Source organism: Oncorhynchus tshawytscha, linkage group LG13, assembly GCF_018296145.1.
Source record: "Oncorhynchus tshawytscha isolate Ot180627B linkage group LG13, Otsh_v2.0, whole genome shotgun sequence".
NCBI classification, from domain to species: Eukaryota; Metazoa; Chordata; class Actinopteri; order Salmoniformes; family Salmonidae; genus Oncorhynchus; species Oncorhynchus tshawytscha.
Window position 1 is genome coordinate 59,315,028 of NC_056441.1, and position 25,429 is coordinate 59,340,456.

At 48.7% G+C, this 25,429-nt stretch overlaps 1 protein-coding gene across 2 annotated transcripts in view; it reads right to left on the reverse strand.

Moving 5' to 3' along the window:
- LOC112265411 (sortilin-related receptor) overlaps window positions 1–25,429 on the reverse strand; it is a 71,460-nt gene that overhangs the window by 23,203 nt on the left and 22,828 nt on the right. For both annotated transcript variants that reach the window (XR_006078675.1, XM_042296056.1), the window contains exons 7-16: window positions 15,651–15,752; window positions 15,047–15,216; window positions 13,638–13,830; window positions 6,475–6,592; window positions 4,336–4,409; window positions 3,606–3,694; window positions 2,806–2,984; window positions 2,377–2,563; window positions 1,855–1,983; window positions 392–477 (exon numbers count right to left, since the gene is read on the reverse strand). Coding sequence is in view for 1 of the 2 variants with exons in the window: in XM_042296056.1 (XP_042151990.1) it covers window positions 392–477; window positions 1,855–1,983; window positions 2,377–2,563; window positions 2,806–2,984; window positions 3,606–3,694; window positions 4,336–4,409; window positions 6,475–6,592; window positions 13,638–13,830; window positions 15,047–15,216; window positions 15,651–15,752 (1,327 nt within the window). In the remaining variant the exon portion in view is untranslated. The remainder of the gene's footprint in view (window positions 1–391; window positions 478–1,854; window positions 1,984–2,376; window positions 2,564–2,805; window positions 2,985–3,605; window positions 3,695–4,335; window positions 4,410–6,474; window positions 6,593–13,637; window positions 13,831–15,046; window positions 15,217–15,650; window positions 15,753–25,429) is intronic.

Consider the following 25,429-nt stretch of genomic DNA (forward strand, 5'->3'; position numbering starts at 1 on the left):
TTCATTCATTCATTCAGGGGTCTCTTATTCATTCATTCAGGGGTCTCTTATTCATTCATTCATTCAGGGGTCTCTTATTCATTCATTCAGGGGTCTCTTATTCATTCATTCAATCAGCGGTCTCTTATTCATTCATTCAGGGTTCTCTTATTTATTCAGGGGTCTCTTATTCATTTATTCATTCAGGGGTTTCTTATTCATTCATTCAGGGGTCTCTTATTCATTCATTCATTCAGGGGTCGCTTATTCATTAATTCATTCAGGGGTCGCTTATTCATTCATTCAGGGGTCTCATATTCATTCATTCATTCATTCAGGGGTCTCATATTCATTGCGATCTAAAAGGCGTTTCTAATAATGGTTTCTTAATTGAAGGAGAGGGGAGGCTTACCTCCTACAGGACAGGGGAGCATCTCTCCATCCAGTCTGGCTTCTACATCGCCTCCACTACAGCTGTCCCCAGACACCTTCCTGTACCTGAGAGAGAGAGACACACAAACTGGTTAACATGGACAGACAAACACCCACCACCCAATATCCCAACAAGTGTATGTGTACAACAAATGGTGTAATACAGTGTATCTTATGCGTAGTTGTGTAAACGAGAAGAACAAAATGTTTACATGTTGCCCATTATATATACACTGAGTGTACAAAACATTAAGAACACCTGCTCTGACCATGACATAGACTGACCAGTGGAAAGCTATGATCCCTTATCGATGTCCCTTGTTAAATCCACTTCAATCAGAGCAGATGGAGGGGAGGAGACGGGTTAAAGAAGGATTGTTAAGCCTTGAGACATGGATTGTGTCTGTGTGCCAGAGGGTGAGTGGGAAAGACAAAAGATGTAAGTGCCTTTGAAGGGGGTATGGTAGTAGGGGCCTTTGAAGGGGGAATGGTAGTAGGGGCCTTTGAAGGGGTATGGTAGTAGGGGCCTTTGAAGGGGGTATGGTAGTAGGGGCTTTTGCAGGGGGTATGGTAGTAGGGGCTTTTGCAGGGGGTATGGTAGTAGGGGCCTTTGAAGGGTATGGTAGTAGGGGCTTTTGAAGGGGGTATGGTAGTAGGGGCCTTTGAAGGGGGTATGGTAGTAGGGGCTTTTGAAGGGGTATGGTAGTAGGGGCTTTTGAAGGGGGTATGGTAGTAGGGGCCTTTGAAGGGGATATGGTAGTAGGGGCCTTTGAAGGGGGTATGGTAGTAGGGGCCTTTGAAGGGGGTATGGTAGTAGGGGCCTTTGAAGGGGGTATGGTAGTAGGGGCTTTTGAACGGGGTATGGTAGTAGGGGCGAAGCGCAGCGGTTTGTGTCAAGAACTGCAACGCTCCTGGGTTTTTCACGCTCAACAGTTTCCTGTGTGTATCAACAATGGTCCACCACCCAAAGGACATTCAGCCAACTTGACACAACAGAGAATAATTGGAGTCAACATGGGCCAACATCCCCGTGGGAAGCTTTTGACACCTTGTAGAGTCCCTGCCCTGACGAATTGAGGCTGTTCTGAGGGCAAAGGGGGGGTTGCAACTCAATATCTGGAAGGCGTTCTAAATGATTTGTACACTCAGTGTTTGTCAAGATTTTGCTGGGACATTTCTCTCCTTATGACACTAGGTGGGGCTGTTCTCCATGATAAGTGAGGGCAATATAATATAATGACACCACTCCTTTCTCTTCCCAATAGCACAAAAGAAGAACAAAGACAGTTCCCCCTCATGACCATAAAGGATGCCATTTGCATAGTGTGCCCTCAATGTGTGGAGTCACCTTAACAAAAGGAAAAAGCCTATCATTATGAGAAGGGCAAAGCCTGGTTTCTGATGAAGTGACAATATGTTAATACCAAAGGGATATTGACTTACCCCGTACTGCGACGGTAGGTAGTTCCAACGGGGCAGGGCACGGGAGGGGCGTAGAGGTTCCCCGAGAACTCGGGGTCGGGCAGGCACACCTGGAGGGACAGGTCCACGCTCAGCTTGAAGCCATAGTCACTGAGAGAGATAAAAGGAGAGAGAGGAGGGTGATAGAGAGCGAGGCGGAGAGAGAGCGAGAGAGATTAGATGGGGGGAGAGAGAGAGACAGAGAGACCCAATGTTAGCCTACCTGACTATCAAACTATGAACAGCTAGAGATGAGTGGAAAAAGACTGTTGCCTAATTCCAATCAACCCCTAGCCCCTACTCTGAAAGGATTGCAGAGGTATAAGTAAGGGAGAAACATTCCACCTATTCCTAGCTTAACAGAAGGTGGAGCTGTTACCTTTCGAGATAGCAGCTATCCAATCCTTTCAGATCGATATGAGGTGCATAGGGGTAGATGGTTTTAGGGGTAGAGGCAAAGGGCGGATATGGGATTGGACACGGGCTGGGAAAGGAGAGTCTCACCACTCGTAGTCCTGGCGTGTGCAGGAGCAGTTGGACACGGTGACGGGCCGGTCAAAGTCTTCCCCGTTGAAGCAGGTGGCGTGGGGCGTGCGGCGCTTGTACACCATCTCACTACCCAGAAGGCAGTCGTTTCCCCGCTCGTCTGACGGGGACCAGCGCTTGTAGTCTCCCTCGGCGCACGGCACGCCTGAAGAGACACACACACTTTAAATATTTCATTTGGAATTGGATCATATTCTATTACAGTAGCATGGGGACATAAGTGGACACACAAACACACACCCCTCAGTGAGACTCTGGCCTAATAGATGGTGCTTCTTATTGGCATTGTGAAAATGGACGAGACAGACAGACGCAAAAGCACCCGGGCTGAGGATAATTCAGTCATGACTTCTGCCCAGCGTAGTAATATTATGAGAGTCCCCTCACCGAGCACGTCGCTGGCGTTGACCTGCAGGATGAGCCAGCTGTGTCTCTGGTCGGCGTAGGAGCCGAACACGGTAAAGATGGTGCTCTTCTCCCCCGGCTCCGTCAACAGCTGGTAGACATACACCTCCCTGTCAGAGAAACGGAAGTCTGTCCACGTCTCCCCCTCATTGGTACTGAACCTGAGACACAGAGAGACAGTAGGTAAGTAGCCTTTCATTTGGATTTTTTTAATGACTCTTTATTTAACTAGGCAAGTCAGTTGAGAACAAATTCTTATTTACAATGACGGCCTACCAAGGAACAGTGGGTTAACTGCCTTGTTCAGGGGCAGAATGGCATATTTTTACCTTGTCAGCTCGGGGATTCGATTCAACCTTTCGGTTACTGACTGGCCCAACACTAACCACTAGGCTTTCTGCCGCCTTGTCCGAGTCAGAATGGCAAATCTACTGAGAATGGTTACAATATTTACACCCTTTTTACACTACTGAGCCAAGCCAAGCTGCAGTACATTGGCCTGGTTACATATCCCACTGTACTGTAGTAGCTGGAACCGAGCTGGAAAGGACAAATGTGAAAATAATATTTCTGAGCCAGCACAGTACTGATTGGGTTGGCAGTGACACAGTGGGTTGAAGGTAAGCAGACTGAAAGTCAACAACTCAGGGCAGAGCTGCAGTGGGGGGTAGAGGGGTGTAATGAGGGGGGTAGAGAGGTGTAATGAGGGGGTGATACACAGCACACTGTGTTGTTCTAACATGGGAGATATGGGTGTTATTTAGGACAGTTGTGAGACTCACTTGAGGTGTGTGGTGGAGCCCCCCTGGGCGATGGCCATGAGGATACCGCCGTGGTCACCCCACGTGTAGAAGTGAGGACCGGCCAGCGCCTTGAGAAGGGGAAATGTGAAGAACACCCATTAAAGCCGCAGTCTGTAAGATTGCTGGTCAATTTATATAGCTACAATAATAGACAACTGTACAAGTAGTACAACTGTCAGGCCGTATTATTACCAAAAATATTTTGCTCGTCAAGACACTTAAATGAGGTAATACTATGTTCAGATTAAAAGTATGTTTAAAAAAAGAATAATTAAAAGTCTAATACTGCTCTCGTGGAATGTCACACCATAGGCATCAAGAGCATGTGAAAATGTTCCGGGTGCTTCTGCTCCATTGTTTATGTCTTAGAGGGCTCCCCAGTCTTGGAATTGTACTCACGTCTTACAGACTGTGGCTTTAAATAACTGCAGCACCATGTTTGTGGTTGATGAGTAATATACTGTGGAGGAAAGTGTCCTACACTGGGCATTCAGCATTGTGGCTAAGATCCCCACAGAAACCCTCTGGTATGAGTGGGTAGCAGAGGCAGGAAACATCCAACAATAACCCATGTCATGATTTATAGCTCATCATGTGCATAGTTACATTTATGGCGCACACACACACACACACACACACACACACACACATACACAAAAACAAAGCACACACACACAAAAACAAAGCACACACACACACAGACACTGACCTCTCTCCATCTGGCCCCAGCACTGCTGGACACATACACGTTGGGCTTGTTGGCCAGGTTCTTGCCCACAGAACCTGCAGAGGAGACAGACACGGGATGATCAGTGGAACGGCTGTGTGAGAGGAGGTGATGAATTAAACTATTAACACAGAGGGGGATCCAGTAGGAACACTACTGCAGCTTCAGGCGGTCTCCAGTCCCAGCAGTATCCCAGGCTTTGTTCCAAATAGCACCCTATTCACTACATAGGGCACTGATTTTGACCAAAAGCCCTATGGGCCTTGGTCAAAAGTAGTGCAGTAGATGCATAGGGAATAAGGTACCGTGCAATGTGGGACACAACCAAGCACAGTGGCCAGCCCAGAGCACACAAAGCTGACAACAGAGCAGAAGTAGCTCACTATACAGGGAACAGGGTGCCATTTGAGGCGCAGCCATAGAGAAAGGGGCGACTGTAGCATATAGCTGGGCGGCTCTATATAGGGAGAGAGTCCATCCAGGGTTGTGAAGCAGATGCTTGAGATCAGAAAAGTTCAAACAAACTCTGCATGCCGCAGCCTACGCTCCAGTATGCTTTATTGTCAACATCAATACTCCTTACCATGTGATGAACCTATAAGAATGGTTCAAATCAAATCAGTCTGTAGTCATTCTAGGGGGAAGGCCCCAAGGAGTGTAACGTCACATATCTATTTATCCTATATGGATGTAGATGGCCATGTTGCACTGAACGGTGTGGCGTTAGGTGTTTTATGTAGTTGTGTACGGCTCTCTCGGTGTGTCTGACACTCATCCTGAGTGCTGGTTAATGAGTCCGCCGCTCTCCTCCCCGGCACCACCACTAACGACTGTTGTTCTTGGAGGCCATATCAACGGTGCTTTTTACAAATGAAGAAATGTCACAGGAACAAGTCACAAAACAAACGCTTCCCCCTGACAGGCCGCGTGGGAATGTTCCCCCTGACAGGCCGCGTGGGAATGTTCCCCCTGACAGGCCGCGTGGGAATGTTCCCCCTGACAGGCCGCGTGGGAATGTTGGTTGTGTGTGGCTGGCTGGGTCTACACAAAGAGAAAGACGGTGTGTGTGTGTATGTGTGTGTGTGTGTGTGTGTGTGTGTGTGTGTGTGTGTATCAGCTGGGTGAGGCAGAAGTAATTAGCGCATCTGTGTGTAAGCGATAACACGGACGTGAAGGGCACAGTGTCTCCTCAGCTCACCTCTCTCCCTGCACTTCACCCCGTGGGAGTTATCTCCTAACCATTTCGTTAGGTTTAGTGGCTCGCAGGGCGTAGAGGCTTCTTTCACCTTCCAGACACCGCACAGCTACAAAGAAAATCTATGTACTCCGCGAAGCAGGCAGAGGCGGTAGAGACAGAGAGACACTTTCCGTGGATTAAACACAATGGATGTGTCCAACTGGTCCTAGTTTAGCCCCGGTCAAAAGCTATTGCTCTGACTTGAGTACACGCAGTTACTAACACGCATGCACACATTCCCAAACCATGAACACACGCACTCAGGAAAATTCAAACACGTGCACACACACACACACACACACACACACACACACACACACACACACACACACACACACACACACACACACACACACCACACACACACACACACACACACACACACACACACACACACACACACACACCCACACACACACACACGCTGTAAATAAGAATTTGCTCTCAACTGAATTGCCTGAATGAATAATGGTTCAAAAAATAAATTAAACAGACACAGACAAACGAGCAGGAAGGAGAGACTCTGCAGCTTCTCTAGGCACTCTAATTTCCTGTGTGATTGACTGATGGAGGAAGTGGTCCTCTCCATCAGATCAGGCAATAGCAGACATTGCACCACCACAAGGGAAGTCATGTGTTCGCCACAGAAATAGTCATTCTGTGGCCTGGTGAGTGGTAATGCCGAAGCCCTCTAGCACACGTCGTCAGTACTGGTATGGGTTCCCTTTGACACAACCTTTCTCTTTCTTTCCCCACTGTCATCCTCTCTCTCTCTCTCTCTCTCTCTGTTCAATGAAATCAGAAAATATCTGAGAAAAATAAATAAATCTACATAATGTTTTTATTTTAAATAAACAGTCGTTGTATGATGCTAGCCTCCCCACCTGTGGCCATGATGAGCCCTGGTGCTGACTCCTTGGACAGTACGGGCATCCTGCGCAGCTGAATGTTGAGAAGCTGGCTCCAGCGCTGGGCCAGGTGGAGGGAGCAGCCCTTGGAGAGCTACAGAGAGAGGGAGGGACAGGATGAGGGAGAGAGGGAGAGGATGAGGGAGAGAGGGAGAGGATGAGGGAGAGAGGATGAGGGATAGAGGGAGAGGATGAGGGAGAGAGGATGAGGGATAGAGGGAGAGGATGGGGAGAGGGAGGGACAGGATGAGGGATAGATGGAGAGGATGAGGGATAGAGGATGAGGGATACAGGGAGAGGATGAGGGATACAGGGAGAGGATGAGGGATACAGGGAGAGGATGAGGGATACAGGGAGAGGGAGGGACAGGATGAGAGGTAGATGGACAGGATGAGGGATGGAGAGGGAGAGGATGAGGGATAGAGGGAGAGGATGAGGGATAGGATGAGCGATAGATGGAGAGGATGAGGGATAGAGGGAGAGGATGGAGGGAGGATGAGGGATAGGGGAGAGGATGAGGGATAGAGGGAGAGGATGGGGGATAGATGGGGGATAAAGGGAGGGGATGGAGGGAGAGGATGAGGGATAGAGGGAGGGAGGGATGAGGGATAGAGGGGGAGAGGGTGAGGGATAGGATGGAGAGGATGAGGGTTAGAGGAAGGGGATGAGGGATAGAGGAGAGGATGAGGGTTAGAGGAAGGGGATGAGGGATAGATGGGGGATAGAGGGAGAGGATGGAGGGAGAGGGGAGAGGATGATGGATAGAGGGGAGGGGGATGGAGGGAGGAGGGAGGGAGGGGGAGAGGATGGGGAAAGGGGGAGAGGATGGGGAAAGGGGAGAGGATGGAGGGATGGGGAGAGGATGAGGGATAGGGAGAGGATGGGGGATAGATGGGGATAAAGGGAGGGGATGGGGGAGAGATGAGGGATAGAGGGAGAGGGTGAGGGATAGAGGGAGAGGGTGAGGGATAGGATGGAGAGGATGAGGGTTAGAGGAAGGGGATGAGGGATAGAGGGAGAGGATGAGGGTTAGAGGAAGGGGATGAGGGATAGATGGGGGATAGAGGGAGAGGATGGAGGGAGAGGGGGAGAGGATGATGGATAGAGGGAGAAGGGAGAGGATGAGGGATAGAGGGAGAGGATGGAGGGATAGAGGGAGAGGATGGAGGGATAGAGGGAGAGTATGAGGGATAGAGGGAGAGGATGGAGGGAGAGGGGGAGAGGATGGAGGGAGAGGGGGAGAGGATGGAGGGAGAGGGGGAGAGGATGGGGGAAAGGGGGAGAGGATGGAGGGATAGAGGGCAAGGATGGAGGGAGAGGGGGAGAGAGGATGGAGGGAGGATGAGGGATAGGGGGAGAGGGGGAGAGGATGGAGGGATAGAGGATGAGGGAAAGGGGGAGAGGATGAGGGAGAGGATGAGGGAAAGGGGGAGAGGATGAGGGAGAGAGGGAGAGGATGAGGGAGAGGGGGAGAGGGGGGACAGGATGAGAGATAGATGGAGAGGATGAAGGATAGGGGGAGATGGAGGGGAGGGAGGATGAGGGAAAGGGGGAGAGGATGGAGGGATAGAGGGAGAGGATGGAGGGATAGAGGGCAAGGATGGAGGGAGAGGGCAAGGATGGAGGGAGAGGGGGAGAGGATGGAGGGAGAGGATGGAGGGAGAGGGGGAGAGGATGAGGGAAAGGGGGAGAGGATGAGGGATAGAGGGGAGGATGGAGGGAGAGAGAAGATGGAGGGGGAGGATGAGGGATAGGGAGAGGATGGAGGGAGAGGGTGAGGGATGGAGGGAGAGGATGGGGATAGATGGGGGATAAAGGAGAAGATGGAGGGAGAGGAAGGAGGGAGAGAGAGGATGGAGGGGGATGAGGGATAGGATGGAGAGGAGAGGGATAGGATGGAGGGAGAGAGGGAGAGGATGAGGGATAGAGGGAGAGGATGAGGGTTAGAGGGAGAGGGAGGGAGAGGATGAGGATGAGGGATAGGGAGGGGGATAGAGGGAGAGGGGGAGAGGATGAGGGATAGGGGGAGGATGGGGGGGAGAGGATGGGGGATAGAGGGAGAGGATGGGGATAGAGGGAGAGGATGGGGGATAGAGGGAGATAGAGGGATGGAGGGGAGGATGAGGGATAGAGGGAGAGGATGGAGGGATAGAGGGAGAGGATGAGGGGATAGAGGGAGAGGATGGGGGAGAGAGGGGAGAGGGAGAGGGAGAGAGGGATGAGGGGAGGATGGAGGGATAGAGGGAGAGGATGGAGGGAGAGGGGGAGAGGATGGAGGGAGGATGAGGGATAGGGGGAGAGGATGGGGAGGGAGAGGGGGAGAGGATGGAGGGAGAGAGAGGGGAGAGGATGAGGGAAAGGGGGAGAGGATGAGGGAGAGGGGGGAGAGGGGAGGGAAAGGATGAGGATGAGGGAGAGGATGAGGGAGGGAGAGGGGGAGGGATAGAGGGACAGGATGAGGGATAGAGGGAGAGGGAGGGACAGGATGAGGGATAGAGGGGAGAGGATGAGGATGATAGAGGGAGAGGATGGAGGGAGAGGGGGAGAGGAGAGGGTGAGGGATAGGATGGAGGGAGAGGATGATGGATAGAGGGAGATGGGGGGGAGAGGATGAGGGATAGAGGGAGAGGATGGGGGAGGGAGAGGGTGAGGGATAGAGGGAGAGGGTGAGGGATAGAGGGAGAGGATAGGGGGGGATAGAGGGAGAGGGAGAGGATGAGGGATAGAGGGAGAGGTTGGGGGATAGATAGGGGGGATAAAGGGAGAGGATGGAGGGTGAGGGATAGAGGGAGAAGGTGAGGGATAGAGGGAGAGGATGGAGGATGGAGGGGAGGGAGAGGGGGAGAGGATGAGGGATAGAGGGAGGAGGATAGAGGGAGAGGGTGAGGGATAGAGGGAGAGGATGGGGATAGAGGGAGAGGATGGGGGATAGAGGGATGAGGGAGAAGGAGGGATAGAGGGGAGAGGATGGGGGAAGGGGGAGAGGATGGGGATAGAGGGAGAGGATGGGGAAAGGGGGAGAGGATGGGGGATAGAGGGCAAGAATGGAGGGAGAGGGGGGAGAGGAGAGGATGGAGGGAGGATGAGGGATAGGGGGAGAGGATGGAGGGGAGATAGAGGGAGAGGATGGAGGGAGAGAGAGGGGGAGAGGATGAGGGAAAGGGGGAGAGGATGAGGGAGAGGATGAGGGAGAGGGGGAGAGGATGAGGGAGAGGATGAGGGAGGGGAGGGGGGAGGGAGGGACAGGATGAGAGATAGAGGGGAGAGGGAGGGACAGGATGAGAGATAGATGGAGAGGATGAGGGATAGGGGAGAGGATGGAGGGAGAGGATGAGGGAAAGGGGGAGAGGATGGAGGGATAGAGAGAGAGGATGAGGGATAGAGGGAGATGGGGAGGATGGAGGGAGAGGGCAAGGATGGAGGGAGAGGGCAAGGATGGAGGGAGAGGGATAGAGGGAAGGATGGAGGGGAGGGGGAGAGGATGAGGGAAAGGGGGATAGGATGAGGGAGAGGATGAGGGAAAGGGGGGAGAGGATGAGGGAGAGGATGAGGGAGGGGGGGGAGAGGGAGGGACAGGATGAGAGATAGATGGAGAGGATGAGTGATAGCGGGAGAGGATGAGGGAGAGGATGAGGGAAAGGGGGAGAGGATGGAGGGATAGAGAGAGAGGATGGAGGGATAGAGGGCAAGGATGGAGGGAGAGGGCAAGGATGGAGGGAGAGGGCAGAGGATGGAGGGAGAGGGAAGGATGGAGGGAGAGGGCAAGGATGGAGGGAGAGGGGAGGAGGATGGAGGGAGAGGATGGAGGGAGAGGGGGAGAGGATGAGGGAAAGGGGGAGAGGATGAGGGATAGAGGGTGAGGATGGAGGAAGAGAGGATGAGGGATAGGGGAGAGGATGGAGGGAGAGGGTGAGGGATAGAGGGAGAGGATGGGGTATAGATGGGGGATAAAGGGAGAGGATGGAGGGAGAGGATGAGGGATAGAGGGAGAGGGATAGAGGTAGAGGGTGAGGGATAGGATGGAGAGATAGAGGGAGAGGATGAGGGATAGAGGGAGAGGATGAGGGTTAGAGGAAGGGGATGAGGGATAGATGGGGGATACAGGGAGAGGATGGAGGGAGAGGGGGAGAGGATGATGGATAGAGGGAGAGGGGGAGAGGATGAGGGATAGAGGGAGAGGATGGAGGGAGAGGGTGAGGGATAGAGGGAGAGGGTGAGGGATAGAGGGAGAGGATGGGGGATAGAGGGAGAGGATGAGGGATAGAGGGAGAGGATGGAGAGTATGAGGGATAGAGGGAGAGGATGGAGGGAGAGGGGGAGAGGATGGGGGAAAGGGGGAGAGGATGGAGGGATAGAGGGCAAGGATGGAGGGAGAGGGGGGAGAGAGGATAGAGGGGGGGAGGATGAGGGATAGGGGGAGAGGATGGAGGGAGGGGGAGAGGATGGAGGGAGAGAGATGGGGAGAGGATGAGGGAAAGCGGAGAGGATGAGGGAGAGGATGAGGGGAAAGGGGAGAGGATGAGGGAGAGAGGGAGAGGGAGAGGGGGGAGAGGGAGGGACAGGATGAGAGATAGATGGAGAGGATGAGGGATAGCGGGAGAGGATGGAGGGAGAGGGGGAGAGAGGATGGGGGAGGATGAGGGATAGAGGGAGAGGATGGAGGGAGAGGATGAGGGAGGGACAGGATGAGAGATAGATGGAGAGGATGAGGGATAGAGGGAGAGGATGGAGGGAGAGGGGGGGAGAGGATGGGGGAGGATGAGGGATAGCGGGAGAGGATGGAGGGAGAGGATGAGGGAAAGGGGGAGAGGATGGAGGGATAGAGGGCAAGGATGGAGGGAGAGGGCAAGGATGGAGGGAGAGGGCAAGGATGGAGGGAGAGGGCAAGGATGGAGGGAGAGGGGGAGAGGATGGAGGGATAGAGGGAGAGGATGAGGGATAGAGGGAGAGGATGGGGGATAGATGGGGGATAAAGGGAGAGGATGGAGGGTGAGGGATAGAGGGAGAGGGTGAGGGATAGAGGGAGAGGGTGAGGGATAGATGAGGGATAGAGGGAGAGGATGGGGATAGAGGGAGAGGTGAGGGATAGAGGGAGAGTATGAGGGATAGAGGGATAAAGGGAGAGGATGGGGGATAGAGGGAGAGGATGGGGGATAGAGGGAGAGGATGGGGGATAGAGGGAGAGGATGAGGGATAGAGGGAGGGAGAGGATGAGGGATAGGATGGGGGATAGAGGGAGAGGATGGGGATAGAGGGAGAGGATGAGGGATAGAGGGAGAGGATGGGGATAGAGGGAGAGGATGGGGATAGAGGGAGAGGATGGGGGATAGAGGGAGAGGATGGGGGATAGAGGGAGAGGATGGGGGATAGAGGGAGAGGATGGGGATAGAGGGAGAGGATGGGGATAGAGGGAGAGGATGGGGATAGAGGGAGAGGATGGGGGATAGAGGGAGAGGATGGGGGATAGAGGGAGAGGATGGGGGATAGAGGGAGAGGATGGGGATAGAGGGAGAGGATGGGGGATAGAGGGAGAGGATGGGGATAGAGGGAGAGGATGGGGATAGAGGGAGAGGATGGGGATAGAGGGAGAGGATGGGGGATAGAGGGAGAGGATGGGGATAGAGGGAGAGGATGGGGATAGAGGGAGAGGATGGGGGATAGAGGGAGAGGATGGGGATAGAGGGAGAGGATGGGGATAGAGGGAGAGGATGGGGGATAGAGGGAGAGGATGGGGATAGAGGGAGAGGATGGGGATAGAGGGAGAGGATGGGGGATATAGGGAGAGGATGAGGGATAGAGGGAGAGGATGAGGGATAGAGGGGATATAGGGAGAGGATGGGGATAGAGGGAGAGGATGGGGATAGAGGGGATATGGGGGAGAGGATGGGGATAGAGGGAGAGGATGGGGATATAGGGAGAGGATGGGGATAGAGGGAGAGGATGGGGATAGAGGGAGAGGATGGGGATAGAGGGATAGAGGGAGAGGATGGGGATATAGGGAGAGGATGGGGATAGAGGGAGAGGATGGGGATAGAGGGAGAGGATGGGATAGAGGGAGAGCGAGAGAGGCAAAGAAGGAGAGGATGGGGGATAGAGAAATACCCAGGGGGTATAGAAGAGCGATGGATGGAGGGAGGATTAGAGAGGAGAGGGGGGATGGAGGGAGGGATGGAGAGGCGTTGTGGAGGGAGAGATGGAGTGAGAGAGAGAAGTGTTAGATCAATGGAGACAGCAATCACTCTGACAAAACCCTCAATAAATACATCAAAAATATAATACTATTTTCTAAGAAGTGAAGCTACATTTAAAATATAGTAATTTAGACCTTCTTATCCAGATTACAGTCGTGACTGCATACATTTTCGTTCAAGGGACACGGCCACTTTCTAAAACCAAACAAAACAACTGTTTACACCCAAACCCACTTCCCCTTTAGAATGCAAACACACACTGTGTGGCCTCATGGCTGTTGTTCCTAATGCCTAATGTAGGTTCATATTACCCAGCCGCCAATCCCTTCCTCAAAGGACTCAGAGTCTCAGAGACTCAATGACAGCATAAAACACAAAAGGGCAACTTCCTGCTTACAGACAACAACAACAGAATTCAATTCTGCTAAGACATCTGCTTTATTGGCTCTTCCCCTCCCTTCAGACAGTCCTACATTAACAAGAGCGAACAGTGGGAATCTTGGGCAGATCTTAATTAGGGCCGTGACGATGCCAATATCACGACACTCGCTAGTACCGCGGAAAGGAAACAAAACACCAAGCACATTTAAATTATTTAGGAAAACAGCCTTAATGTTGGAAACAAACATCATTATGTTGTCATCCAGAGTCACCTGAATTTATTTTCTAAGCTACAGCACCCAATATTTTACATCCAGCAGGTTTTTAAAGGACCAAAGAGTTAGGTCTGCCTCGTGTTTTCATTTTTACCATGGAACAGCCCTAATCTTAATCCTGTTGTTGATGTCCGTAAGCAGGATGTCGCCCCAATGTGTATGATGTCATATTGCTGAAGCTGACAGCAGTATCCTGTATCAGTGGTTAGGGGAAACACACCGGGGTGTAGGTGGACGTTTTCTCTAACCACTGACACCAGGTCAGATGTTATTGTAACAGCTAGCTAGCTACCTGGCAGTCCAGTGTTCCTCCCAGGCTGTCGGCGGAGGGGGCCTGCAGCAGTTCCCAGGTGCCCCCCTTGTCGAAGGTGATTACAGAGCGCATGTTGTCCTCGCTGAGCGAGCCGTTGATGAGCGTGGCCACGAAGACGCCGCGCAGACCCTCCACGCGGTGCAGGTCAGCAAAGGGCTCGCTGGCAAAGTACCTGGGATGAAAGACACACACAGACGCACACACACAGACAGGCGGAGGTACACACACACAGACAGGCGGAGGTACACACACACAGACAGGCGGAGGTACACACACACAGACAGGCAGAGGTACACACACACAGACAGGCGGAGGTACACACACACAGACAGGCGGAGGTACACAAACACAGACAGATGCGCGCGCACACAGACACGCGATTAGCATAAAAACAACACAGTATCATGTTCAGTGTTGTGGCTATGTTGGCCAAAGGAAACACGTGGTCAGCTCGTGTCGTGAGGTCGCCTTACTATCAAGCTGCTCTCATCACTTCTCCTGGCAGCTAGAGACGTGTTGCGAACGCCGTCATTTGAATAATTACAGGCCCTGGACGCACTACGCTACACTGCAGCGCCATGACAACGGGGACTCAAACATCCAGGATCCAGGTCACTGGGATGTAAACACACGCAAAGGCCCTGCTGTTGTTTACCAACACGGAGAAGACAGCCACTCGAGCAGACTCAGCGTGGTCACGAGGAATGCACAACAGGAGGTTCCCCAGCTCTGGAATGATCAGATGTAGCTCTGGTCGAACAGCCTCCTCTCATCGCTCCTTCAAAATGGGTGGGTGCGCTTGATCAAAGTGGCTATACTTGATCAAAGGGCGTGTGTATTTGATCAAGGAAGGTTTGGTTGATCAAAGTGAGTTCTGTTACCTTTGTTCCAAGCAAGACACTACATATCTCTGAAGGCAGCCTACTAATTAGGATGCCTTAACTGTGAGTCACGTCAACATATTTTAGACTTGGTTTCAAATAGTTTTAAAAATTATACATTTTAAATGCTTTGGCTGATTGATTGTGCCTGCCTGGAGTGTCACATGGGCAGGGTTTGCACTTTTGGGACTTTTCTTTTGATTATGTTGTATTGGTATCTTTCAAATACTATCTGAACCCAGATCTCGCATCCAGAACACTGCCGTTTCCAAATCTATTCCTGGGGGACACACCAAAGGGATGAACATTTTGGTTCTAGCCCAGCACTAACACGCCACTAACCATGGTGGTAAGTCGATTAGAAGAATCTAATGGGTTAGCGCTGGGCTGAAACTAAAATGTGCAACCCATGATTAGTTAATAGATCAAGCAGGTGGGTTAGCGCTGGGCCGGCCTGACACAAAATGGTGCAATCGAAGATTGGTTGACTAGGAACACCGTGCCAACCTGATCAGGGTGTGGCTGCCCGAACCCTCTGGGCTGTAGTACAACACATTCTCCAGGGACAGGGAGAAGGACAGGCCCTGGGTGTCTGAGATGTACAGGTGGGTGACGTTGTTGACGTGGTTGACGCAAACAAACACCTGGTCCTCCGAAGCGTCAGCGATGTAGTACTCCTGCAGGAGAAGAAGAGAGGCGCAGTTTCCCTTATTTGTGTAGGGCATTATTAAGAACAATAGGGGTGATTCTCTCACAACTAAAAGCTGATGATTAGAATTCAACTTTTATTAGACGAAAACATGTACATTTGTAAGATAAATAGTGTCATGGAATTGACAGCTTTTTACTGTGAGTGGAGTAGATAAATAAAGGTAAAATAAAAAATGTTTAAAAAATCTAGGCTTACAGTATTTTCTGTGATTGGTCTTGTGATTTCTGACTCATGTTGAGCTGTCAACGACCTATTAGCTACATAGCATAGCATTTCCTTACAAATACATTTCCCCAGTTTCATCAACGATACAGTGACAGGTTTGTTCTCTGGACTAGGAGTCTACTGGGAGCCACAGAGAGGATGTTCTGGGGTGGCGAAGCAGGCCTGGAGACTCACTGTGATTGGGTGGCGGGTCATGAACTGTGCGGCTTTCATTGGCTGACGGTTGTAGGATACCCACAGCTGGACGGACGACGGCTCATGGCTCCCCAACAAAGTCTGGAACCAACAGATGTACAATCAATCAATCAATCAATAAGAGACACAGAGCCATGGAGACGGCTTAATGCCGACCTCATAATTACGAATAATGTGACTCAGTTATTATAGAATTTGCTAAGGATGTGCACCTTTGAAGAATGGGGCCACCTAATGGTTAGAGCGTTGGACTAGCAACCGAAAGGTTCGAATCCCCGAGCTGACAAGGTAAAAATCTGTCGTTCTGCCCCTGAACAGGCAGTTAACCCACTGTTCCTAGGCCGTCATTGAAAATAAGAATTTGTTCTTAACTGACTTGCCTAGTAAAATAAAGGTAAAATAAAAATTTTAAAAAATGACGAAACCTACGTATACCTATTCACGAAGTGGGTGTGGGAATTTCCACGCGAAGTTGATAAACATTAGCAAAAAGGGCACTAGCTAGCTAGCATGCTAACCTTATCTGGCTAGCTAATGTTCTGTTGCCATTTTTCTTTTACGAGGCCTATTCCATATTCAAAAGATTAGCCAGCTATGGCTGGTTTGGAGCTGGATTCGTCATACAGTGCATTCGGAAAGTATTCCGACCCTTTGACTTTTTCCACATTCTGTTACGTTACAGCCTTATTCTAAATTTGATTAAATAGTCCCCCCCCCCCTCATCAATCTACACACAATACCCCATAATGACAAAGCAAAAACTTTTACTTTTTGGCAATATCACAATTACATAAGTATTCAGACCCTTTACTTAGTACTTTGTTGAAGCACATTTGCCAGTGAAAACAGCCTTGAGTCTTCTTGGCTATGACGCTACAAGATTGGCACACCTGTATTTGAGGATGTTATCCCATTCTTCTCTCCAGATCCTCTCAAGCTCTGTCAGGTTGGATGGGGAGTGTCGCTGCACAGCTATTTTCAGGTCTCTACAGAGATGTTTGATGTCTGGAAGAAATCTGGCACCATCCCTACGGTGAAGCATGGTGGTGGCAGCATCATGCTGTGGTGATATTTTTCAGCGGCAGGGACTGGGAGACAAGTCAGGATCGAGGGAAAGATGAATGGAGCAAAGTAGAGAGAGCTCCTTGATGAAAACCTGCTCCAGAGCGCTCAGAATCTCAGATGGGGGCGAAGGTTCACCTTCCAACAGGACAACGGCCCTAAGCACACAACCAAGACAACGCAGGAGTGGCTTCGGGACAAATCTCTGAATGTCCTTGAGTGGCCCAGCCAGAGCCCGGACTTGAACCCGATCTAACATTTCTGGAGAGACATGAAAATAGCAGTGCAGCGACGTGCCACATCCAACCTGACAGAGCTTGAGAGAAGAATGGAAAAAAATCCCCAAATATAGGTGTGCCAAGCTTGTAAATCAAAAAATCTAATCAAATTTATTTGTCACATACACATGGTTAGCAGATGTTAATGCGGGTGTAGCGAAATGCGTCATACACGAGAAGACTCAAGGCTTTAATCGCTGCCAAAGGTGCTTCAACAAAGTACTGAGTAAAGGGTCTGAATACTTATGTAAATGTGATATTTCATTTTTTAAATTATTGTTATAGATTTGCAACAAAAAATCTTTTACCTGTTTTTGCTTTGTCATTATGGGGTTGTGTGTGTAGATTGATTACAAAAAAAATGATGTAATCAAATTTAGGATAAGGCTCTAACGTAACAAAACGTGGAAAATGTCAAGGGGTCTGAATACTTTCTGAATACACTGTATGTCATACTCTGACTAAAACTATGACTTATTAACTTAAATCGTTATGCAACATTATGGGTAATATTTGGCCATCGCCTTTCAGCTCAAAAAAAGTGGATTTCTTCTGATGTGGCCTGTGGGTGTTTAAAGACTCAAGTGATTAATCTATATGTACTGTCGGGCAGATTGTAACCTCAGTGGGCCAATGAGAACAATCAATGGCCAAATCTCATTGTTATGACAGAGAGACCACTTTGTTCAAGGAAGGAGGAGAAGGGGGTGTAATCTTTAATGAATTACAAGCAGGAAGACCAAAGTGCCGGGACTCGCCGCCCGTCATCCTCCGGAACCCCAGAGAGACCTGAGACACTGGCTGCCTCCCAAATGGCTCCCTATTCTCTAGAAACCATTGGAGCCTGGTCAAATGTAGTGCACTATATAGGGAATAGGGTTCCATTTGAGCCGCTGTTGTAATGCGTCTCCTCTTACGTGTCAGTCTGGCAACATAGGCACCCTGTGATCTGCCTCCCAGGGATTGGCTAGGCTCACATCAGCAGATTTGGGACGACTAACTGACTGTCTGGCCTTCTGCCTTCCCATAACAACTATAATATGAATATTCTCTTCATTAAAAGCTGCAGGCAATAAATGTCAAGCGTGAACTCTTTACTAGATAGGCCAGATATACACAGCCTAATATGATTCTATTTGTAGTTATTGAACACACACACACACCGATTTATACAAGCATCTTTACCGAGCTGGGGCAAAACAATATCATAGAATATGAGTAAAGGACAGCGTTTACATCAAAGAGTAGCCAACAGTTTTGCGGCAAAAAAAAGATCTGTCACACAGACATGGAAATCCCACAACGATGCTAATAATGAAGAGGACAGATGGCTTCGGTAATGCACTGAAATAATGCTGCTGGGCCACACAGATAACCACACGCAGGCACACTAGCGGTGCACAGTTGGAAAGCAGGCAGCCAATAAGAGCGCCAGAGCACTACAGGCAGACTCATTCACGTCATAGGATGGCAATCAGGTTTATGGCTTCATCTTGGATTAACTGAGAGCGTCCTCAAGGCAGCCAAGATAATAACTAAAAACAAACAAAACATGCGCACACACACAGCTTGCAAGTTCCCCCACTGATGAATCTAGGCAAGCATTCCTGTCAAGTAGTCTGTCTTTTCCCTGATGACCCAGCAGGCGCAAAACAGTGACTCCCTATTCCCTGAGACACAATGTATCTGCCTGCGTGTGTGAGTCCGTATGTCCGTCTGCCTCACCTCCCCTGTGAACGCCTGGGTCCTCACAGCACTATTCAACCTATTGATTTATCTAATGCTGCTGTTAACGTTCCGTCTCCGCGACCCAGAGTGCCGTGTTCTGAAAGCCAAGCAGCCACAACAACACAATGTGAGCATGGAGAATACCAAGGGGAGAGAAACTTAGTCTCGGAAAAGACAACTGCTTCAATGCTTCAATGACAGCAGGCCGGGGGGGTGGTTTCAACCACAGTAGCTTGGCTGGCTTCCACTGCTGAAAAGTAGTCTGACTATCTGTGGAAAGTGGATTACAAAATGAATCCCACCAGGGATTCAAATCAAATCTTGCTTTAACAAATGTATGGTATCTTAACGATCCATTAAACTATCATGAAATGATTATTCATTCATTTTGAAGTGTCATTCCATTCATATAAATACCAGGAACAGCTACTGAACATCATGAGTAGCATTCTTATTGAATTGATTCACCTGTACATATTCATAGCAAGTATATACCTTCAGCAGTCTAGCTGCTCAGAACAGAGGCACTGTGCTTCCAATGCAAATGATGATATGTGAATACCCTCCCCCCCTTTCCACGTTCTATATCTAAACCAATAAACTAGAAGAACAGTTGTGGGGAGCACATGAAACCCTGTCGTCTCCAGTCCCCCTGCAGAGCCCGTGGGAGCTGTCGATGTGGTTCTAATGTTTGTTTATCCAGCCAGAAGGTAGCTGTTAATCTGAGAGACGGAGCCATTTCCCAGACCTCCCATTGCTTTTAAGCGGCACATTTATCTCCTCCTTCCCTCTCTCCCACTGGACACGTCACATGTTTTTTTATGGGCGAAGTGCCATTTTGTTTGTGTGTGTGTGTGTGTGTGTGTGTAAGTGTGTGTGTGTGTGTGTGTGATGCATCACATATTGCAGTGGGAGCTGGGGAAATGTGGGATTTGGCGTCACACGTTAAGGAAGAAAGTAAAGGACCACTACAGCGTTGAGGGTGTCGCAACCAATATGGCTGCTGAGGTGTTGCAACACTTAAATCTCCTTTTATGGGGAAAACAGAGGTCCAAACAGCAGCTTAACTACGCATTGCAATTTCACATTCACCGTTGTTGGTTTGCTCTATGCCGTTACGGTACATTAAACACGTTGGGGGTATTGACGCATCAGGGAAAGCACAGCCAGCCATTCGATAAGGAAGTCCTTGATCTTGTTACCCTCCCCCTCATCTCGTCTCCACTGAGACACCTTGCAAATAAGAAGGAAATGTGTCAAAAAGCTCTCTGTTAAGAAACCTCTTATTGACGTCCATTTATATTACGCCAGTTCTTCCGGAGGACTTTGGAGTTAAGAGAAGGAGTAGAGGTCCTCAGTTCTGATTATCAATCATTACCCAGGGATCTATATTGTCAGGCCTGGGATAAAACTTGGTGTTTCTGGGGCTTTAATTAGCCTAAGCAGCTCAGTGCTGTCAAAAGCTTGTGATATTCATTACGGTAATCCTATTAGCTCCAGCTGAAGATATTAGTAGGGGCTGGGTAGTGGGTATGACTAGAGAGAAGGGTGAGAGTGAGTGAGTGACGAGTAAGCGTTGACTGGGCTGCTAATGGTCTGGAGAACTGGGCTGCGTCGTTGAGATCTTCACATGCTCACTGCTCAACCGTATCCCGGGAGGGTGGGCTGCTCTGTGGGTTGGGTCAAGCTGTGGGGTCACAGACAGGGCAACTGTAGTCATTTAACAAAATAAACTGAGCATCTCAAGCTAATGCTGCAAGGATATGACAACAGAGGCTCTTAGATAGCCTTATATTTACTATGTTAGTTCCTATTTATTAAATGTAAGGCTCTGGTGACTAATTTAATCACATTTACTGAGTGTACAAAATATTAGGAACACCTGCTCTTTCCATGACAGACTGACCAGGTGAATCCAGGTGAAACTATAAGGGATTATTGATGTCCCTTGTTAAATCCACTTCAAACAATTTAGATGAATGGGAGGAAATAGGTTAAATAATTTTAAAGCCTTGAGACAATTGAGACATGGATTGTGTCTGTGTGCCAGAGGGTGGGTGGGAAAGACAAAAGATGTAAGTGCCTTTGAATGGGGTATGGTAGTAGGGGCTTTTGAGGGGGGTATGGTAGTAGGGGCTTTTGAAGGGGGTATGGTAGTAGGGGCCTTTGAAGGGGGTATGGTAGTAGAGGCCTTTGAAGGGGTATGGTAGTAGAGGCCTTTGAAGGGGGTATGGTAGTAGAGGCCTTTGAAGGGGTATGGTAGTAGAGGCCTTTGAAGGGGTATGGTAGTAGGGGCCTTTGAAGGGGGTATGGTAGTAGAGGCCTTTGAAGGGGGTATGGTAGTAGGGGCCTTTGAAGGGGTATGGTAGTAGAGGCCTTTGAAGGGGTATGGTAGTAGGGGCCTTTGAAGGGGTATGGTAGTAGGGGCTTTTGAGGGGGTATGGTAGTAGGGGCCTTTGAAGGGGGTATGGTAGTAGGGGCTTTTGAAGGGGCAGGGGCTTTTGAAGGGGGTATGGTAGTAGGGGCCTTTGAAGGGGTATGGTAGTAGGGGCTTTTGAAGGGGGGTATGGTAGTAGAGGCCTTTGAAGGGGTATGGTAGTAGAGGCCTTTGAAGGGGGTATGGTAGTAGGGGCCTTTGAAGGGGTATGGTAGTAGGGGCCTTTGAAGGGGGTATTGTAGTAGGGGCCTTTGAAGGGGTATGGTAGTAGGGGCCTTTGAAGGGGTATGGTAGTAGGGGCCTTTGAAGGGGGGTATGGTAGTAGGGGCCTTTGAAGGGGGTATGGTAGTAGGGGCCTCTGCCTCCTGCAGGCAGAGGAGGAGCCGTGACAATGTTGACTCCAATGGGGCGGTTCCAATGGGGGGGTTCCTCCTGCAGGCAGAGGAGGAGCCGTGACAACATGTACCAGCATCCCTGTGGAATGCTTTTGACACCTTGTAGAGTCCATACCCCAACAAATTGAGGCTGTTCTGAGGGCAAAAGGGGGTGCAACTCAATATTAGGAAAGTGCTCCTAATGTTTTGTACACTCAGTGTAGATTATCCATATCGTTTTTTAAATTAGCCTATTTTTGATTCATGTGAATGGTGTTGATTAACATAAACTACAGTCCAACCATGTTTGTGTTTAGCCTCATTACCATTTATAAAAACAATCCAAATCTACAATGAAAGTGGGAATATCACTTTCTACGAGTGGAAGTGTGAAATGATATAGCTTGGAGTAACAATGCTAGCCAGAAAGAAAACACACACTGTACTATCCTTTGGCAGTGGAACATATCAGCCCATTGGGAATAGCAACAGTACTTGAGACGGCTGCACTCGGCAACAGAGGCCTGATGAATGTGTGCCTGAGCAGTTATTGACACCCCTGGGACACCAAGCCACAACTTCATTAACAGCACATAGATCGGTCATTTCTGACAAGCTGCACTCTCTGGCCCTGACCAACAGGTTGGTTGGGTCACCCAGCAGACGATAAAACATAAACCATGTCGCTGTTCTGACAATCTGAGCGACCCACCTTAGGATGGGGCGGCAGCGTAGCCTAGTGGTTAGAGTGTTGGACTAGTAACCGAAAGGTTGCAAGATCGAATCCCCGAGCTGACAAGGTACAAATCTGTCGTTCTGCCCCTGAACAAGGCAGTTAACCCACTGTTCCTAGGCTGTCATTGAAAATAAGAATGTGTTCTTAACTGACTTGCCTAGTAAAATATATATTTTGTAAAAGGATATGCTTGCCTCAATGGAGACCGTCATAGTGGCGCGTTACATGGTGTTGTTCGCTTTGCCCAGAGAGAGTAGGGATGACTTTATGAAGTGCACATGTAGCTGTGAATGTTGAGTCAATTGATTTGTAAGAGACTGATATGAATAAAGATATGGTAGTTACAAGGTAGAAAAATATTCACAATACACAATGGGCATATTTACAGGGGTTTAAGAATGCATATTTCGTCGGACAAGCGTTGGACAAGCTAAGCCGTAGCTCAAATTGTTAGAACCTTGCCTCTCCACTGCCCCAACCAGCCCTCTGCCATTTTATTTTCAGTCTCTCCCTTTCCCCATTCCACTACCATTATTCCATGCTCACTCAAAAGGCAGATGTGTGTTTGTGTGTGTGTGAGATTGGGCAGTAATGCCAGGAATCAGATACGGAAGCATGTGTGTTTGGCCATGCCTGTTTAACAACACAGGGCTGACTGCAGCGAGTCTGTGTGGTCCTTCAGGGAAAGGTCCGAGTTTGCATAAACAAAAATCATTAACTGTAATTGGCTCAGAATAGACTAATATTTCAGCCATGTTTTGATGGGATTGTGTGTGTCTGACCACATTAACCCGGTGTTCCACAGTTACATGTCTCTTCAGTCTCCACATTCCTTACACAAAAAAAGAGATCTCATCTTTTCAAGGAGGGGTCAGTGGTTAAGTTCCTCTTTCATTGTGTAATGCTTTATTGGGCCGCATGTGGCCACGCAAAGCATGCTGGATATTTGTGACACAGATTCACAGCCAAGGAAGGAGCCCGGGATCAAACCGTCCCCATCAGTTTCAAAGCGCAGCAGTTGTACGCCTGTGGCTTCCATATGACAAACAATGTGTACGACTGTATCACAACCAGACACTGCTGGGGTCATCGGAGTCCAAACCTTCAGATAGGGATAAGAGATACTCCCTTTAGAACGATTCACCCTCTATGCATGTGGTGGACTTATCCGGTATTTAACTTCTTGGATATAGGGGGCGCTCTTTTAATTTATGGATTAAAAAACGTGCCCGTTTTAAGCGCAATATTTTGTCACGAAAAGATGCTCGACTATGCATATAATTGGCAGTTTTGGAAAGAAAACACTCTAAGGTTTCCACAACTGCAAAGATATTATCTGTGAGTGCCACAGAACTCATGCTACAGGCGAAACCAAGATGAAACTTCAACCAGGAAATGGGCAGAATCTTTGAAGCTCTGTTTCCCATTGTCTCCTTATATGGCTGTGAATGCGCTGGGAATGAGCCTGCCCTTTCTATCGTTTCTCCAAGGTGTCTGCAGCATTGTGACGTATTTGTAGGCATATCATTGGAAGATTGGCCATAAGAGACTACATTTACCAGGTGTCCGCCCGGTGTCCTTTGTCTAAATTGGTGCGTAATCTACAAGCTGCACGCAGTCATCCAGTGATTGAGAGGAGAGAGGAGGCTTTCAACGAACGATATGTCATGAAGAGATATGTGAAAAACACCTTGAGGATTGATTCTAAACAACGTTTACCATGTTTCAGTCGATATTATGGAGTTAATTTGGAAAAAAGTTCGGCGTTTTGAAGACTGAATTTTCATTTTTTTTTGGTAGCCAAACGTGACGCACCAAACGGAGCAATTTCTCCTAAACAAATAATCTTTCAGGAAAAACTGAGCATTTGCTATCTAACTGAGAGTCTCCTCATTGAAAACATCTGAAGTTCTTCAAAGGTAATGATTTTATTTGAATGATTTTCTGGTTTTGTGAAAATGTTGACTGCTGATGCTAACGCTAAATGCTACGTTAGCCGCGCTAGCTGTTACACAAATGCTTATTTTGCAATGGTTGAGAAGCATATTTTGAAAATCTGAGATGACAGTGTTGTTAACAAAAGGCTAAGCTTGAGAGCTAGCATATTAATTTCATTTCATTTGCGATTTTCATGAATAGTTAACGTTGTGTTATGCTAATGAGCTGCGGGGATAATTACACTCCTGGATACAGGTTTTTTTCGTAGCTAAACGTGACGCACCAAACGGAGCGATTTCTCCTAAACAAATAATCTTTCAGGAAAAACTGAGCATTTGCTATCTAACTGAGAGTCTCCTCATTGAAAACATCTGAAGTTCTTCAAAGGTAATGATTTTATTTGAATGATTTTCTGGTTTTTGTGAAAATGTTGACTGCTGATGCTAACGCTAAATGCTACGCTAGCTGCGCTAGCTGTTACACAAATGCTTATTTTGCTATGGTTGAGAAGCATATTTTGAAAATCTGAGATGACAGTGTTGTTAACAAAAGGCTAAGCTTGAGAGCTAGCATATTATTTTCATTTCATTTGCGATTTTCATGAATTGTTAACGTTGCATTATGGTAATGAGCTTGAGGCTGTATTCACGATCCCGGATCCGGGATGGCTCGACGCAAGAAGTTAAGCCTACCACTTGAATACGATGCGTTTGACTAATGACTTATAGTGCCTTCAGAAAGAATTCATACACTTTTTAAAATTGATTTAAAAATATATATATATATTTATAATATATATATATATATATATATATATATATATATATATATATATATATATATATATATTTAACTAGACAAGTCAGTTAGGAACAAATTCTTATTTACAATGATGGCCTACTGGGGAACAGTGAGTTAACTGCCTTGTTCAGGGGCAGAACAGCAGCAACCTTCTGGCCCAACACTAACCACTGCCGCCCCATTAACTAATTCCACATTTTGCTATTACAGCCTGAATTTAAAAATGGATGACTTTTTATTTGTTTTCTTTTTTTACACACACAATACCCCATGACAAAGTGAAAACATGTACTTAGAAACTTTTGCAAATGTATTGAAAATTAAATACTGAACTATCTGATTTACATGAGTATTCACACCCCTGAATCAATGTTAGAAGCACCTTTGGCAGTGATTACAGCTGA